At 42.3% G+C, this 17,868-nt stretch overlaps 1 protein-coding gene across 1 annotated transcript; it reads left to right on the top strand.

Moving 5' to 3' along the window:
* Positions 1-675: 675 nt before the first annotated feature.
* Positions 676-13,517, top strand: LOC139565515 (low-density lipoprotein receptor-like). Its single transcript, XM_071385923.1, has 19 exons — positions 676-817; positions 918-978; positions 5,756-5,881; positions 6,006-6,128; positions 6,306-6,683; positions 6,819-6,941; positions 7,050-7,172; positions 7,357-7,476; positions 7,844-7,969; positions 8,096-8,267; positions 8,418-8,645; positions 8,759-8,877; positions 8,996-9,135; positions 9,271-9,412; positions 9,692-9,835; positions 9,950-10,198; positions 10,339-10,413; positions 10,539-10,702; positions 10,852-13,517. Exons 2-19 carry the CDS (start codon positions 921-923, stop codon positions 10,882-10,884), a joined length of 2,643 nt encoding a protein of 880 aa, XP_071242024.1. The 5' UTR covers positions 676-817; positions 918-920; the 3' UTR covers positions 10,885-13,517.
* The last annotated feature ends 4,351 nt before the right edge of the window (positions 13,518-17,868 follow it).

Below are 17,868 nucleotides of genomic sequence, written 5' to 3' on the forward strand. Positions count from 1 at the left end.
TCTCCCCCCACTCAGTTCTGTTGTATTTCATAGGGACAACCTCGATGAACCCCAACAGCCTATGTCATTTTCTGTTTGTGTCTGGATTGAGCTGAGTCATTAAAATGTACAGTTTTATCAAAATGTCACAAGATAGGTTCTACATATCTCAGTAAAACTATCACTAATAAGAATCACCTTTATAGTTACCAGTTTTACCAACTCCACGGAAAAGCAAGCAAATATGTTTTGACCAAAACTTCAAACAATCTTTATCTATTGTTTTGACCAGGGAGATCCTGCTTTTGAATACTTAGAAGCGCCTGTCAGAATGAGCTTATAGACAAATATTGGTATGTCTAGGCCCCCCTCTAATGTGTGTGTGTGTGTGTGTGTGTGTGTGTGTGTGTGTGTGTGTGTGTGTGTGTGTGTGTGTGTGTGTGTGTGTGTGTGTGTGTGTGTGTGTGTGTGTGTGTGTGTGTGTGTGTGTGTTCGTGCCTGGAGCTTTAAGAATGAACTCAAGACACACATACACACACACAAAGGGTTAAACAGTAGTAAAATAGAGCGTCTGAAGACACGCCTTTCGATAGTGAGGCTCTGTATTCCAGAGATCACACCACTCCAAACCCCGCCCTATGCTTCTTGGGCTCCTCCCGTTCCAGCCCACTCCTGGACCACATTGAAATTGCTCTGATGTTGCCAAACATGATTACACTGTCAGGAGCATCCTTGCCTAACCTCTCGTCCCAAGCGCATCTGAATCCAGAACATAAGAGCAGAGGAACTGAATAGCTTGGAAGCAGTGACTTTAAAATAAAACAATCGTTTTAACTTGGTAAAGGAATAATCATATAATATACATTGTTATAGCTGTATCATTGTACCTTATTGACAGTCAGAGTAAAGTGTAAATAATTTTAACAATTTGGCTGCAGACTATGGGGCGGCTGCTGTGCGTGCTGTTGGTATTCCTGGCTTGCTGTGTTGTCCAAACAAGTAAGTATCTTTATTCTAACATAGGTCTACTCTAGTGTATCGTAAACTTCGGGAATAATTCCCCAATTCATTTGGCTTATTTGTTATTTGTTCCATTAATGCATAGTGGCAAAGTAAGTATATTTTTAAACATAGCTTACCTTCTTGTTAAATATTATGTCTATCGTAAATGGCAGTTATCAATCGATTTGAAATGTTTAAATAGCCCACTCTTGGACATCGCCTGACGCATCACGACGGGGGAGGGGGCTAGTTATTTGTAGAATGTAGGTCAAATTTGTGCTGCATCTTGAAGAAGCTGCGATAGTGTGCAACACAAATGGTTTCTTATTATTATCAGAACACAAAGCGTAGGCGAGTATTTATTTTGTCATTGCACTCGCATTTACCTTTAGATACATTTACATGATCTATTTTTACCGGCATTTGTTTGAATGAACTACGTTCACTGCCTCTGATTTGTTGTTGGCCATGAGATTCCGTGGCCAATCAGATTTGAGAATGTGCAACAAGACCTTTCCGAAAGCTTGTTGTGGAATAGGAGCCGGGTCGAGGCTAAATGATGTTTGCATTATAGTGCATGCTGAGAAGAGCAGCAGTTTACATTTTTGCGCTATTGTGCAATACTTTTTTGTGTAAGACAATTATTTTGTTAGTAGGCTATTGTTATTTTAAAGCTTCATTGCTACATCCATTTTAGGATTTATAAATTAAAGGGATACTACGGGATTTTGCCAATGAGGCTATTTACTGGCAAGTAAAACGTCAGAGTCAGATGAACTCGTGGATACCATTGGCCAGTATGAAGAAAGTTTGAGGTAGTTTAGCGAGCCAATGCTAACTAGCATTAGCACAATGACTAGAAGTTTATGGGTATCTACCTAATTATATATACACCCATTGATTATATTTTTTATTTAACTAGACAAGTAAGTTAAGAACAGATTCTTATTTACAATGACGGCCTATCCTGGCCAAACCCGGAAGATGCTCGGCCAATTATGGGACTCCTAATCACGGCCAGCTGTGATGCAGCCTGGAATCGAACCAGGGACTGTAGTGATGCCTCTAGCACCCAGATGCAGTGCCTTAGACCGCTATGCCACTTATACATACCTAATGAGCTTAGTCCAGCTGTTGTACACCATCAGAACCCAAAATATAAGCTTTTTTCCCTCCAATGTTAGTAAACAATATAGGCTAAATGTAAACAAACCCTGCATAGTCTCAAAACATGGTTCAAATTATAATGTTGATATCATGGATGGTCAGTCCTTGCATCCATAGTCTGGCTGTGTCTATGAATTTGAGAGAGGTTACATTTCTTCAGGCCCATCCCTCAGCTTTTTACCAAAACAGAGGCGGGGTGTTGCTTTATTGTTTCAACTGCTCATTCTAGCTTTAAAGTGCAAAAATCTTCCAAATTCAGGTACAGCAGATTACAAGTGAGTTATTGTATAATTAGGCTACATAGCAAGGCTGCAATAGACTAAATGTGTTCTCAATTGATGCAATAACCAGTCACATTGCAATCTAGACTCTCTGGTGTTCACTCATGTTTTTGACTCTTTCATGATGTATTGATGGCCCTATGATGTCATTGTGGTGGGCCACCCTGAGAATGAAAGGAATCCCTCTTGCCCACCTCCACAAAGCAGGACTTTTAAGTATTCCTCTTGAGGCAACATTCCAATGTATTGGTTCAACACCATCAGCCCTGTATGCAATAACTTCCAGTGTTAGTGTTGGGACCAGTATGGAAATGTTTGGGAAAAAGTGCCAGGAACGTGTTGGAACTGGCTCTCACACTCCTATCCATTGACACAACAGAGTTGTGTTGTTGTGAGAGCATCAGCAGTCTGAAACAGTCTGTGCTCATTCTCACATTGTCCATTGTCTTATCAGGAGGAGCGGACATCCCTCATATTGCGCAATCTGTAACGTGCAGATATATCGAGAATGTGACATCGAATGGTGACATCGAATGGGAGACTCACACTGGGAACTTGATTCAAACTCTTTGCAAATAATCATAAAGAATACAGTTTTTGCCATGACATTTTCTGAGGGCCTAAATGGAGAGTGCTGAGCGATAAATAAAAGTAGTTGCAGAATGACATGCCCCATCTCAAAAAAGATCTGTTCCATCACCTATTTAGAAAGTGGTACTGATTAACTGTAAGCCTGTGCAAATCCCTTTATCATGCTATCTGTGAACCATGTCCATGCCTTCTAAGTGTCATATTAAGAGATTTTTACTTGATTAGCCAGCTTCAACAGCTCATCAAACAGTGGGCAGAGCTGTTTTACTCTCCTCCAGCTTGTCCTGATAGGGGACGGAAGATCAATTTAACACACCACACATCAGAGGACAGACAAACAAGTATGCCACGTTACATTTCTCCGCAAGGTTAATCAGTAAACCTAGTCAGTCCGAGCCTTTGATGGACTGAACTTTAAGCCTAACCAAATGTTATTGAAGGCAGGGCATTCGCCTGCATCTGACCATCATTCCTCTCTGAGAATGAGGACAGGTGGACATGATAAAGAGAGAGAGACGTTGATAGCTTTTAATTAGAGTTTGCAGGTATTAAGTCAATATACTCACCTGGCCCTAGAGGGTCATATTGTGTGAGTTACTAGAACCCAAACTGTTTTCCAAGGGATGGCAGTGTGAAATGTGATCACATCTGGGTATTCTTTTATGTTCTCTCTCAGTTGTGTGGGTATTCATTCACGTGTTGTTCTGCTTTTATTTTGTGGCTAGTCTTGTTCACTCACGAGGGAACTTTATAGATAAGACAACCAGGTAAGATAAGATTAAAGTCACTGATGATAAAACCTTTAAAGAAAGGGAGTGCACATGGAAGAGGGTCCCACCAATACAGCCGCCCATAGTATACTCTTATATGTGGACAGCTGGGTCCAGAACTGGAATGGCAGTAACCTGTTTAGCTGTGGAGACATGGTGACTGAGGACATTGACTTCTCATGTTCATAGTGTTTGTTCACAGAGTCATATCTGTACTAGATTTCCCCATTTAATTTCCATCCACTTTCCCAGATCTGCTGTTGACATCTGTTGAATAGAATGGAAAGAAAAGCAACAGAACTGCTCTGTCACAGTTTATGACCAAAATATCTCAGTAAAGAAAATGTAGGCCAAACTATGAGCCTTCTCTTAAATGTGCATAAATTGTTAAATCTTTCCAAATTCCCTTATTTACATTCTTGAAATAACATGGTAGTGCAATTCAGTAGGTTTTATTGTTCCTGCACCTGAAACCGTTGGTCAGAAACTAAAGATTCACCTCACCCAGGAACTGTCCTGTTTTGAAAATCCATCCCCAGTGGTCAGTGAAAAGAGTATCTGGCCCACTATTGTCTCTACTGTTATTATCATGCAAACCTTGCGCTTGACCCAATCAGCTACCAGTGGTGTGATTCAAGCTCCTCCCTCTGTTCAAGCCCTCTGGCTCCTATCAGAAACAGGTGTCCATCCAGTGTTTTGAGGCCTAAGTGCAGGATAAGGAATTCCCAGTGGCATCTGGACACTGCTGTGAGTCATCTCTGCGGCCAGGGGCACTGGTGTACAGTACAGTGTCTTAATTGGTTCTTCCAGTTCACTAACTAGGGTGATTTAGATAGGGGGTTGGGTGGAGAGCTGTAGGAGGTCTAGAATGTCTGTTTGATGGATGAAGAGCATTCAGAGCTGCATGGAGGATAATGAAGATGTTAAGGAGAACATAACATCAGCCAGCACTGTATGTCTACGATCTCTTTTCATTTGTCTTCAGTCACCACCACCCAATTACTGACAAAAATCTACGTTATCCACTACCAATGGCAGGTGTAAAATTAGTGCATGTGTGTGTGTGCATGTGTCAGTGTGTTTGAGTTGTAGATTCTCCACCTTCCTCCTCTATAGGCAGGTTGGAATTTGCATGTGTATGTATACATGTATACGTACAGTATGTATGTTGAGGGAGAGGGTCATAATGGGCCTCTCCCACCCATCCCCCTGCCTCTTTGTTGATGTGTTACCAGCCCCACTCACTGTCACATATGTCCCTCCCCCACTCACTGTCACATATGACTGCAAGCTGGGAAATGAGACCCACCAGATGCAACCTGCTCTAGCACCTTTGATTTAACTCTATATATTCTGATTTATGGTCTGCTCAAGTATTTGCCTCAGATAACATCTACAGAGTTACAGAAAACAGACACTTTTTCCTTTTCCTGTGGTTTATTATGATGTCAGGATACAGGTGTTCAAATAATGTGTAGTGTTCTTGACTGACCTGACAGTATGTAGATGATAAAGCAGAGAAATACCACTGGTTGTCCTATCCTGCTAAGGCTTTGCATTGGCATGGGCTTGGCTTGCCACGCAACCCCTCTCGGGAAAGCGTCTGATTTGTGTACTTTGCCAGGAGTACCAGTACCAGATCAATGTGCAGCTATATACAGTGTCCTCTCGGGAAAGCGTCTGATTTGTGTACTTTGCCAGGAGTACCAGTACCAGATCAATGTGCAGCTATATACAGTGTCCTCTCAGGAAAGCGTCTGGTTTGTGTGCTTCCCAGAAATAAATAGAACAGCAATTGGTTTCATTCATGAGAGATTTATTGTCCCATTATACAATGTATCCGGGGTCGTAAATGTTAGTCAGTTAAATGCTCCTTAAAGCCCATTTTGATTTTGAGATTTTGTTGTTCACCAGAATGAATAGTCATGGACTGACCGTGTGGGTACGTGTGTTTTCCCCTTATAGACGCAGAGACAGTATGCAGGATCAGGCAGTTCCTGTGTGGGAATGGGAAGTGCATTACACTGAGATGGGTGTGTGACGAAACAGATGATTGTGGAGATGGAACTGACGAGCTCCCCGGAACCTGCTGTGAGTAACACATACCGCCGTAGCTAATAGGAATACAATAGAGGATTGAACCACACTTCTAGTTCAACATCTTTTTCAGTTTCAGTCACTGATGGTTGTTCTCTCTTTTCGGTTGCACCTGTAGCGGCCAGAACATGCAGAACCACAGAGTTTAGCTGTGGTGGACGTCTGAACCAGTGTGTTCCCAGTACCTGGCTCTGTGACGGCAAAGCAGACTGTGAGAATGGAGCTGATGAGGAGAGCTGTGGTGAGTGGTCCTGTCTTCTCCACTCTCTATTGTACCCTTCTCCCCAACTTACCTCCCAACATTTCCCCTTCTTTCATCTACTCTCTCTTTTCCCTTTCAGTCCCATTCTTTCCCAACTGATATAAGCCTGACAAATGAGGCTCCGCTCTAACACACACGTCTCTGTTCCTCCCACAGCGCCCAAGCACTGCACAGATAACAAATTCCGCTGCAGTAACGGCCAGTGTGTGTCGGCCTCCTTTGTGTGTGATGAGGAGTTGGACTGTGATGACGGGAGCGACGAGGCTTCCTGCCCACCCACCACCTGTAGCTCCACCTCCTTCCAGTGCAACAACTCTGTGTGTGTGCCGCGCCTGTGGGCCTGCGACGGAGACACTGACTGCTCGGATGGCTCCGACGAGTGGCCCCAGAGCTGTGGGACGCGAGCCGCTGAGGGTGCCCCCAAGTCCTGCTCCCTTCGGGAGTTCCAATGTGGCAGCGGGGAGTGTATCCACAGCAGCTGGGAATGTGATGGAGGGTTCGACTGCCTGGATCGCTCTGACGAGACCAACTGTAGTGAGTACATTCCCTCTCTCTTATTACCCTTTTATTACTTCTGTTAGCTATATTCGCTTTAATATTTTCTGTCTTTAATATTTAAGTTGCGTATGGATTTTTAACTGACCTCTCAATCTCTCATTCTCTCCATAGGCCGCCTCACCTGCCGCCCCGATGAGTTCCAATGCGGTGATGGCACCTGTATCCACGGCGGCCGCCAATGTAACCGCCAGTACGACTGCAGAGACTTGAGTGATGAAATAGGCTGTGTCAATGGTAGGCTCTTGCCCCACATAAAGCTACTACCCCTGCTTCTACTACTGTGACCTACTGGAATGGTAATACTACCTTTGTGTTATAGTCACACTCTCCTCTCCTCCACAGTGAGCCATTGCAAGGGTCCCACCAGGTTTAAGTGCCGTAGTGGGGAGTGCATCAGCATGGAGAAGGTGTGTGACAAGCAGCGTGACTGCAGGGACTGGTCAGATGAGCCTCTCAGAGAGTGTGGTGAGTATGAAGATGGAACATGTACTTAGGGGGAATATTGTTTTGCCTATGGTTAGCTTCTCACGTAAAATGAGTTGGATGGAATCCATGGGAATGCTATCTAGCTGTGGTTGCTGAAAGAAAGGAGGAGTTGTGGACTGGTGTGTTGAACTGTCACTTTTCTCTCCTCTAACCCTCCCTGCAGATTCCAACGAGTGCCTGTACAACAATGGCGGCTGCTCACACATCTGCAATGACCTGAAGTTCGGCTATGAGTGCCAATGCCCCACCGGCTACTACCTGACGGACAAGAAACGCTGTGAAGGTAAAACTCCTTTCCACTGTAGCTGCATGTGTGTCCACAGAGCCCAAAAAGTTGGCTCAATCAGCAGCCATATTGGATCTGATGTCCATTTCAATGTGGACTTCAGACTGTACATCCTTTAGGCCTAGTGCCAGGCGATGTGCCCATTGATACCTTTGCCTTAGTTCAATCCTGTATGGCAGTGTAAAGCTGGTGATAGTGGGGTGAGAAGGTCTCTGTCCTGACTGGACCACTTCCCTGTGGAGCCATGCTGACTCAGTGCTGTTACTGTCACACCCCCTTCGTCTGACCCTATGCCACCATTTACCTTCTCCAACACTGTGCCAGTTACACAGACGTCATATCTGTCCTGTACCTCTTCCTACAGATATCGATGAGTGTGCCAACCCAGACATCTGCAGCCAGATCTGTGTCAATCATATGGGCAGCTACAAGTGCGAGTGTGAGGAGGGCTACCAGGTCGACCCAGCCACTAAAGCCTGCAAGGCCATCGGTAAGTATTGGACCTAAGAAAGACTGAATGCTTACTTTGCTCATGTTTTGATCAAGTTTATTTTTAAAATGTCATGGGTCATGCATTGCAGTTATTGGAACGATACTCTCTCGTCTGATCACACAGGCACTGTAGCCTATCTGTTCTTCACCAATCGCCATGAGGTGAGGAAGATGACACTGGACAAGAGTGAGTACACGCGTGTCATCCCCCGCCTGAAGAATGCAGTGGCTCTGGACATGAACATGGTTGCCAAGGAGATTTACTGGTCTGACCTCTCCCAGAAGAAGATCTACAGGTGAGCAAAGCTTCCATGTTATCTTTATCCATAGAGCCCTGTTGTATGCCTATTGCTCCCAGTGATATCTTGATGATGTTGATTAGAATGATGATGATGGTATAATAAATATATTTTCTCTCTATTGTTCACCCTTCTCCTACAATCCAGCACCTCAATGGACTTGGCTGCAGACACAGCACAGCACAAAGTTGTGATTGACAGCGACATCGAAGCTCCGGAGGGCATCGCCTTTGACTGGGTCCACGGCAACATCTACTGGACCGACAGTATCCGCAGCAGCATCTCCGTGTCAACCGCCAACGGGAGCCGCCGCAAGACTCTCTTCCAGAATGACCTGGCCAAGCCCCGCGCTATTGTGGTCGACCCCCACAGCAAGTAGGTCCCACACTGGCTTCATAAATGAGCATAATGACTGAAACTTTGAGCCTACACAGGATATCTGTTGAATGATGACATGCTTCAATAAATGTGTTCTCCTGCCCTCCTAGTTTCATGTACTGGACTGACTGGGGAACTCCAGCCAAGATTGAGAAGGGAGGTCTGAACGGAGGAGACCGTGCTGCTCTGGTCACAGACAACATTGTGTGGCCCAATGGAATCACTCTTGGTGAGCACTTTCATAACTTCCTACCTTTGTGTGTGAGGGTGCGCATGCATAATTGTGTGTGTGTTTCTGCATGGTCACTCTGGTCTGACTAGTTTCTCTTGTCCTATCCCCTGGTCAGACCTGCTGAACCAGCGGCTGTACTGGGTGGACTCCAAGCTGCACACCCTCTCCAGTATCGACGTCCAGGGTGGTGGCCGAAGAACACTCATTATAGATGAACACAGGCTAGCCCATCCCCTAGGCATCACTGTGTTTGAGGTGAGTGCCAAAATTACAACTTTAACTTTTAAATGAGCCACTATGAAAATAAGTATGAAAATAACCATATATATTTAATATGTTTATGCAGCGATTAGAAATGTTTAAATGGAGTACTGTGTATTCTGTGTGTAGGAAAGAGTGTTTTGGACAGATGTCAGCAACAATGCCATTCTGAGTGCCAACCGTGTGACAGGCAGGGACATCAAGCCTGTGGCAGAGCACCTGGTATCCCCAGAGGACATTGTGTTGTACCACAACCTCAAACAGCCAACTGGTATGTATCAGGTCTCTCAGCTTTTTAATCTTCCCATAGTTAGTTAGATCAGTAGTTTGTTTATGCAAGAGTAGCCATGGAGTTAGGCACCAATGGGTTTTGGTGTGAAGGTTGCACCTCAGGGATGCATTTTATTCAAAGTGCTATTTTTTTGTCTGGAGCCTCAGACTATTACAATTAAGTTACAATGCTGCAGTAGCATAGCAATAGCAATGTGCTTTCTATTGAGACAAACCAGTACCCAGACTTAATCCCCTCCTCCCCTCTGCCCCACTCCAGGCAGGGACTGGTGCAAGGTGGCCAACGGAGGCTGTGAGTTCATGTGTCTGGCAGCCCCCCAGGTGGGCATACATTCCCCCAAGTACACCTGTGCATGCCCTGACAACATGCTGCTGGCCAAAGACATGAGGAAATGTGTACCAGGTATATATCTAGCTAGCACCCTCAGCCTCTCTATGTAGCATAACACAGGGGAAATATATGATCCATTGCTTCCTGTATAATATCTAACCTAAGTGTTATCTGTATATTGATCAGCTGCACCAACACCTGCAACTCCAGTCAAGCCCATTGTTCCCACCCCCAACCCCCCACCGGCACCCGCGCCACCACAAGTCACCTCCCCTGCACCTCCAGCCCGCGCCACCACTAAGGCCCCCATCATCGCTACCACAGTTATGCCTGCGCCTCCCCGCACTACCAAGCCTGTGCCACGCAACCCTCAGCCAGATAGACCCAGGATCCCCCAGGCCCAGACTACCACAATGCCTCAAGTCACCACTCAGGGTAAGCATGACTTAAATGTGTGCACTCATTAAATGCAGGAGTTATCAGCAATTAATATTTTTAAAGATGAAACTTTCCTGGAACATCACACTTTAACATGGTGTATCATTGATCTAAATTGTTCTTGTTTTTCCCTTCAGACATCCGCCATGAATTTGCTGCTATACCCACAGCCCCTTCAACCCCTGCAGCTTTATACATCGCGCTGCCTATAGGTAAGTTGCTTTAACATCACTGACTTAGACACACAGTTAGCATGATTATTACACACCAATGATGTTAAAACCCCAATTTAGCATCAACAAATCCCCTCTGACCTGTATGTCTCTGTGTCTCTCAGCCATTGTGTGTCTGGTGGCCTTTGGTGCAGTGCTGCTGTGGAGGAACTACAGGCTGAAGAACACTAACACCATTCACTTTGAAAACCCAGTCTACCAGAAGACCACTGAAGACCAGGTGCACATATGCAGGAGCCACAGTCCAGACGGCTACTCCTACCCACCGGTAAGAGGCCAATCTGTCATACACAGTCAATCTCAATGTCACTTGGAGTATGCTAGTGTTTTTGTATTAGCATATGTAGCCTATGGTATGTTGTACAGTAGCTGTAGTTCAGTGACCTAATGTATTACTCTTTGTTTCCTTCCCCTCAGAGACAGATTGTGAGTCTTGATGATGAGGCTTGACCGTAGTGCTGCCGTTCCCTGCCAACACAAACGCTTTAAGAGGAGAAAGCAGAGGAGTAAGAGAGACATTTTATATAAGCTACCTGGACAATCTTATTTTTTTACCTCACAACCTCAAAGACATGAGAAGGCAGAGAAAGTGTCATACCGCTGACCAAACCACTGTGTGCTCAAAGACAAATGGAATCTCTGGAAAGAAAAGCAGGAAAAGGAGGACGATTTCTCATTCATGTGTCTTTCTTGCCCATTTGTGCACAATCCAGAGCCATAAGAGACCATCAACTCATCTCCACCAAGCTTGAGTTTTATTGGCCCATTCTACACCATAGTATTTTTCTCAGAGACGATTTGTCTGAACTGTGAAATGTCTTACAAATGCAAGACTATTCAGAAGTTGAACCACATTATGAAAGAACAGTAATGTAATTGTAATATTTGAGTGTTTTGTGTTTGTGAAGAAGTGCCCTTGATATATGAGGTGACTGCAACTTTATTTAACACCACTTAGAATTGAGAAAAATCTCTCTTTCTTGTTACGTAGAATTCAGAAATTAGGTATTGTAAATAACGTAGCTATTTATTTGACTTATGTCCGAGACTGACAAAATGTTGAGAAATAATGAGCGGATCATATCTTTTACTATGTCTAGACTAATTTATTTGTTCCTGAATTGTTTTAATATCAAAATCTGACTTAAACTAACACCTGAGCCACTTGTTGAAATGAAACCCTTTGATAGTGAATGTCGTCATGAATTCTAGCCAATTTGACCTCTATATCATCACCAGACAGGGACAAAGTCAAATCATAGCTTTTTATACCAATCGTCCACATTGCCTCACTAGTGGAGCACTATCCAAATGGACGGTTAAACACACTGACACTTATACTGTATGTCTATGTGCCTTGATAACACTATTGCTGTGGGAACATTCAATTTCCCTAATATGGTGTTTAATTGCAAGCCAAGACAGTAGATTTAGGACAGTCTGTCTGAGATGTAGCTTTCTCATTTTCTCCCTTGTCTTACTTTCTGTCATCCACTCCTTCTCAAGCTTCCCGTTCATTCACCCCAACTGTGTGAAAGCAGTACATAATTGTGTAATTCTTCTATGACAGAAAGCCTTAAACCATGTTCATTGTTCATGTGTCATGCAACAGTAGTACACAGACTTACACTTTTAGAAAAAAGGGTGCTATTTAGAACCTAAAAGGGTTATAGGGCTGTCCCCATAGCAGAACCATTTGAAGAACCCTTTTTGGTTCCAGATAGAACCCTTTTGGGTTCCATGTAGAACCCTTTCCACGGAGGGTTATACATGGAATCCAAAATGGTTCTACCAGGAACCAAAAAGGGTTCTACTATGGGGACAGCTGAACCATTTTAAAACCCTTTTTTCTAATAGTGTATCATATCATGTCTTCATTCAGGTTCAGAAACACAAGTTGCCTTTTAATGGTTTTCACAGCATTGTTTACTGGAGAGAGAGATTTATTTGACTAAGTAAAAACTGATTTCGACAGTTCTAGGTACTGGAGTAGAAGCCATCCAAGTGCATTATATATCATGCTGATAACCTTTTATCCAGATGATTTATTCAAATACTAATGATAGTGCTGAAGTGGCTTTAGGCCACAATGTTTGACACCTCTTTCTCTGAGATCAGAGTGAAATTAATGTGTCTAACTGTTTACAATTAAATGTGTTTGACCTTGAGGATGTCACAATGTTATAGGTATTAGACAGACAGAGAGTTTGGGTAATTATATATGGCCTAAGCCTAACAAAGACATTATTGTTGAGTCAGTGAAAGTGTTTCTTTATGTTTCTGTTGTGTTTTTTTTTTTATGTGGGGTTGGGGCTAAACATATTGTTTAATTCAATAGCCATATGGAATAAATCCAGAAATTAGTGTTAACTAACATCAACAGTGCAGATCATGAATATGTAAATATTATGTTCATAATGTATTTGTAAATATTCATATAAAAAAAATTGGTCATGATGTCCCAGTGTAGAATTTGTACACCGTTAAACATTTGATGTACATAAATAAATGCTTATATTTATTTTAGAATCATTACACTCTGATGGGTTCTTTACGCATGCCTGAAGTTTTTGTCTGACAGCCTTTTTGTGTTACATACAGTATGTGTCATACATACATGTTACAAGTTGACTGTGTTAATTGTGTTTACTGCCTTTGGTTTTCCAGAATTAATCAATATTGAGATGCTTTAGTAGTTTCAAAATAGTCACCTTTCACATAGATCTATTATACTTTATAATTCCATCAGATTTTTAGCACTAATTTGAAAATTAAATATTTCCAGAATTACATTTCTTTAACCTTTTAGATAATAAGGGCACTACCAATGGCCATGACATTAGCAGGATGACAGCCTGTTGAATAACACAAATGTTCTGTAATTCCTGACAGAAGCATGGGGGATTTGATGTATTTATGAAATTGTATGATTGTAAATACACAAATCACAGCTGTTTTATATTTCCGGACTATGTTGATTTATTGTGTTTAATTATATGGACTCAGACGACTGACCTTTAGTGTTTTTAACTAACTAACTATGGGAGTGTTTTAGTCTTAAATAAAGAAAAAGGAGCACTCTGTTTCTGCACAGATCTGATTATTTATTGACGGGACGTACAGTGGGGAGAACAAGTATTTGATACACTGCCGATTTTGCAGGTTTTCCTACTTACAAAGCATGTAGAGGTCTGTAATTTTTATCATAGGTACACTTCAACTGTGAGAGACGGAATCTAAAACAAAAATCCAGAAAATCACATTGTATGATTTTTAAGTAATTCATTTGCATTTTATTGCATGACATAAGTATTTGATCACCTACCAACCAGTAAGAATTCCAGCTCTCACAGACCTGTTAGTTTTTCTTTAAGAAGCCCTCCTGTTCTCCACTCATTACCTGTATTAACTGCACCTGTTTGAACTCGTTACCTGTATAAAAGACACCTGTCCACACACTCAATCAAACAGACTCCAACCTCTCCACAATGGCCAAGACCAGAGAGCTGTGTAAGGACATCAGGGATAAAATTGTAGACCTGCACAAGGCTGGGATGGGCTACAGGACAATAGGCAAGCAGCTTGGTGAGAAGGCAACAACTATTGGCGCAATTATTAGAAAATAGAAGAAAATAGAAGAAGTTCAAGATGATGGTCAATCACCCTCGGTCTGGGGCTCCATGCAAGATCTCACCTCGTGGGGCATCAATGATCATGAGGAAGGTGAGGGATCAGCCCAGAACTACACGGCAGGACCTGGTCAATGACCTGAAGAGAGCTGGGACCACAGTCTCAAAGAAAACCATTAGTAACACACTACGCCGTCATGGATTAAAATCCTGCAGCGCACACAAGGTCCCCCTGCTCAAGCAGGCGCATGTCCAGGCCCGTCTGAAGTTTGCCAATGACCATCTGGATGATCCAGAGGAGGAATGGGAGAAGGTCATGTGGTCTGATGATTCAAAAATAGAGCTTTTTGGTCTAAACTCCACTCGCCGTGTTTGGAGGAAGAAGAAGGATGAGTACAACCCCAAGAACACCATCCCAACCGTGAAGCATGGAGGTGGAAACATCATTCTTTGGGGATGCTTTTCTGCAAAGGGGACAGGACGACTGCACCGTATTGAGGGGAGGATGGATGGGGCCATGTATTGCGAGATCTTGACCAACAACCTCCTTCCCTCAGTAAGAGCATTGAAGATGGGTCGTGGCTGGGTCTTCCAGCATGACAACGACCCGAAACACACAGCCAGGGCAACTAAGGAGTGGCTCCGTAAGAAGCATCTCAAGGTCCTGGAGTGGCCTAGCCAGTCTCCAGACCTGAACCCAATAGAAAATCTTTGGAGGGAGCCGAAAGTCCGTATTGCCCAGCGACAGCCCCGAAACCTGAAGGATCTGGAGAAGGTCTGTATGGAGGAGTGGGCCAAAATCCCTGCTGCAGTGTGTGCAAACCTGGTCAAGAACTACAGGAAACGTATGATCTCTGTAATTGCAAACTAAGGTTTCTGTACCAAATATTCAGTTCTGCTTTTCTGATGTATCAAATACTTATGTCATGCAATAAAATGCAAATTAATTACTTAAAAATCATACAATGTGATTTTCTGGATTTTTGTTTTAGATTCCTTCTCTCACAGTTGAAGTGTACCTATGATAAAAATTACAGACCTCTACATGCTTTTTAAGTAGGAAAATCTGCAAAATCGGCAGTGTATCAAATACTTGTTCTCCCCACTGTAGGTCTACTTTTTGTTCAAGCTGGGATGAAGTGTGTATGGGTACTTTCTTTCCATATGTAGAATGAAATATCTCATCTTCATGTCATATTGCCACAAGCTTTCTGGTCTACAAAGTCATAATGACACCAGTTTATGTCAAAGCTACTGCACAAGAACACGTCAAGAGAACACTTTTCACAGCACAAATCTCCAACTGAAACAATTTTGCAGATTGTGTGGCAGCCTTAAAAAACAGTGTCCAAGAATAACAGGAACAGCATCCAAAAAAGAAATGAGGTCTCAGGCTACATCGCTCAGGTCAAACTGTCTATGTGTCCTGGCAGCAGGCTCCCTACTGTAGACAAAGTTCAAGGCTGTGAAGGGAGGATAAATGATAACATACCAAGAAAACACACACACACACACACACACACCCGTACTTATGCATATACAGTAAATACATAAAAAACATACAAACACACATACATCTCCATTCCATTCAGGTTGTGACTCTGGCTGCCATTGTGAAAGATGGAAAATTAGGAAAATTAGGAGAGTCCCCATCCTTATTAGACTGTCATGAGCGGTAACTGACCTTGGACACTAGATTATCATGTTACAGTAGGACAATACTGCACACTCTTAAAGATAAAGTAGATGCTGGGTTTGGATCACTGGCTGAATAATGTTAACCAGCTGTCAGTGACTAGGACACTTATTCAACTGGATATTTAGCCTCGTTTTGTTTGATTACTTTACTTGTGACATTCATCAAAACAAATAACTGCTCCCTGGAACATGACTTCATTTCCTAACACAGTGTTCTGGACTGGTTGTTTTTGTTGGCATGACGCATTTCTGAAGCAAAGAACCTCGGGTTGTCCTTAATCATTAACATAACAACATGAGTTCAGTACAGCTGAACTGGAGCTGGAGTTTATTAGAGGTACAGCAGAGTGTAAAACTGTAACAAACTATCAATATGAGCAGTATTCTTTATACTGGTATTCAAAAAGATTGCTATAATAAACAGTTTATATCATCAGTGGAGTTAATACGAAATACAACCTATCTACATGGAAACATATTAATCATACTCTCTCATTTTAAGTAAACATTACAGAAGAGATAAATGGTGAGGCCATCCTTATGTTTTTTTGTGTACATTGGATATCTGACAATATTCTATGCAGAGGTTGGACGTATTCACTTTTCCCAGAAGGGGAAGCAGTGGGCGGGGGGTGAAAATAGGGCATGGAAGGACACTGCTTCCTTCTGAAACCTGTTGATGTTTTGTCCATTGTTTACCTATATCAATGACTCTACATTTTTAGATGAGCCCTCTCGCGTAATGATGACATGAGACTATGTCATTCTACACATCAGAAAGCTTTGATTTGTAGTTTTGCTTCCAGTTAAATTCTTCATCACATCTTGATCTATTTTCTTCAGATGAAGACAATCTTCATCTAATTTTTAATTCCAATTTATACCAGGTCAGGTGAGAAAAACTCCTGAGCCACGGGGTAGGCTATTATAAAAGGATACATAAATTACACCAATTTGGTGCCTTATGAGATGTGTAAGTTGGTTAAATATTTTTTTGATTTTACTTCATTTTAACATTCTGCGATAAAGAGCACATGTTCAACTTAATAAAAAACTAGTTTTCCCAACTCAAGAGGTTCAAAAACTAAATTACTACAGTAAGTGGCACTGACTCCCAAATAAAGTAACAGGGTTGAAGATTTAATCTTAAATTAGCCATACATCCCCTTGTGACAGGGGAAAAGGAAGCTTGTTGTGTGCCACAGGTAGGTGCAATTGAATGCAAGCCTAAAAAAAAAAAATGTAATTGTTAAAACATTTCTAGCTTTTTTCTATGGGTAACAGGGTTGACATGTTATGCTCGAACCACTCAGTTTTCACCACAAAACACCAGAAAATGGCCAAAAAGAGTAGAACCAACTCACTTTCTTGTACGCAATGATTTGATCATTAGATGTTAAGTAATAGTTTCACCATATTAAAACGAGAGTTCAGTTCACGTAATAGGGTTGACCTTAAAATGAGGGACAGTTCGTTTTTCTTTTTACCTTAAAATGAATCACTAATCACATTAAATATATATTGATCTTCAGAAATGACTTTGTCAAAGCAGCAAAATAACTGGGGCTTTACAATGATGGTGAAGGTCACAGAGGGTGCATATAACTGAATTTTGTCTTCAGTTATATAAAAATCAGATTTATTGAATTATCTATGTGGTCTATATTAAAGAGCACTTCAATAAATATAACAAGCTTTAAAAATTAAACATTGGTGCACAATTTCTACTTAAAACAACAAAAGGCACTCATTTTGTGAAACGACCCAGTTATATTGCTGTCCCTTGACTATCACCTCCGACCTGAAACAAACACCTTCCTCCTCTCTGAATCCCACTGCAGCCTCACTCCCTAGAGCCCTCCAATACCTGGTCGACTATTCAAGACATGACACAGGGAACGAGGTGAATGAAGCTACTTAAAGTCATTAATTATTACAGAAACAGTCTCTTTATCTCAGGCACTATTATTTGCTTTAGGTGGGATGTGTTATTATTTGACAGACTTGTTTGACAGTGGTGATAAGCTACATAGATTGGCAAAGAATTGCAATGTAAACGTAACTGATGTTTTATTGTGGGGCCCAGGGAGATGAAGACATGACTCAG

The sequence above is a fragment of the Salvelinus alpinus genome, chromosome 36, assembly GCF_045679555.1.
Source record: "Salvelinus alpinus chromosome 36, SLU_Salpinus.1, whole genome shotgun sequence".
Classification (NCBI taxonomy): domain Eukaryota; kingdom Metazoa; phylum Chordata; class Actinopteri; order Salmoniformes; family Salmonidae; genus Salvelinus; species Salvelinus alpinus.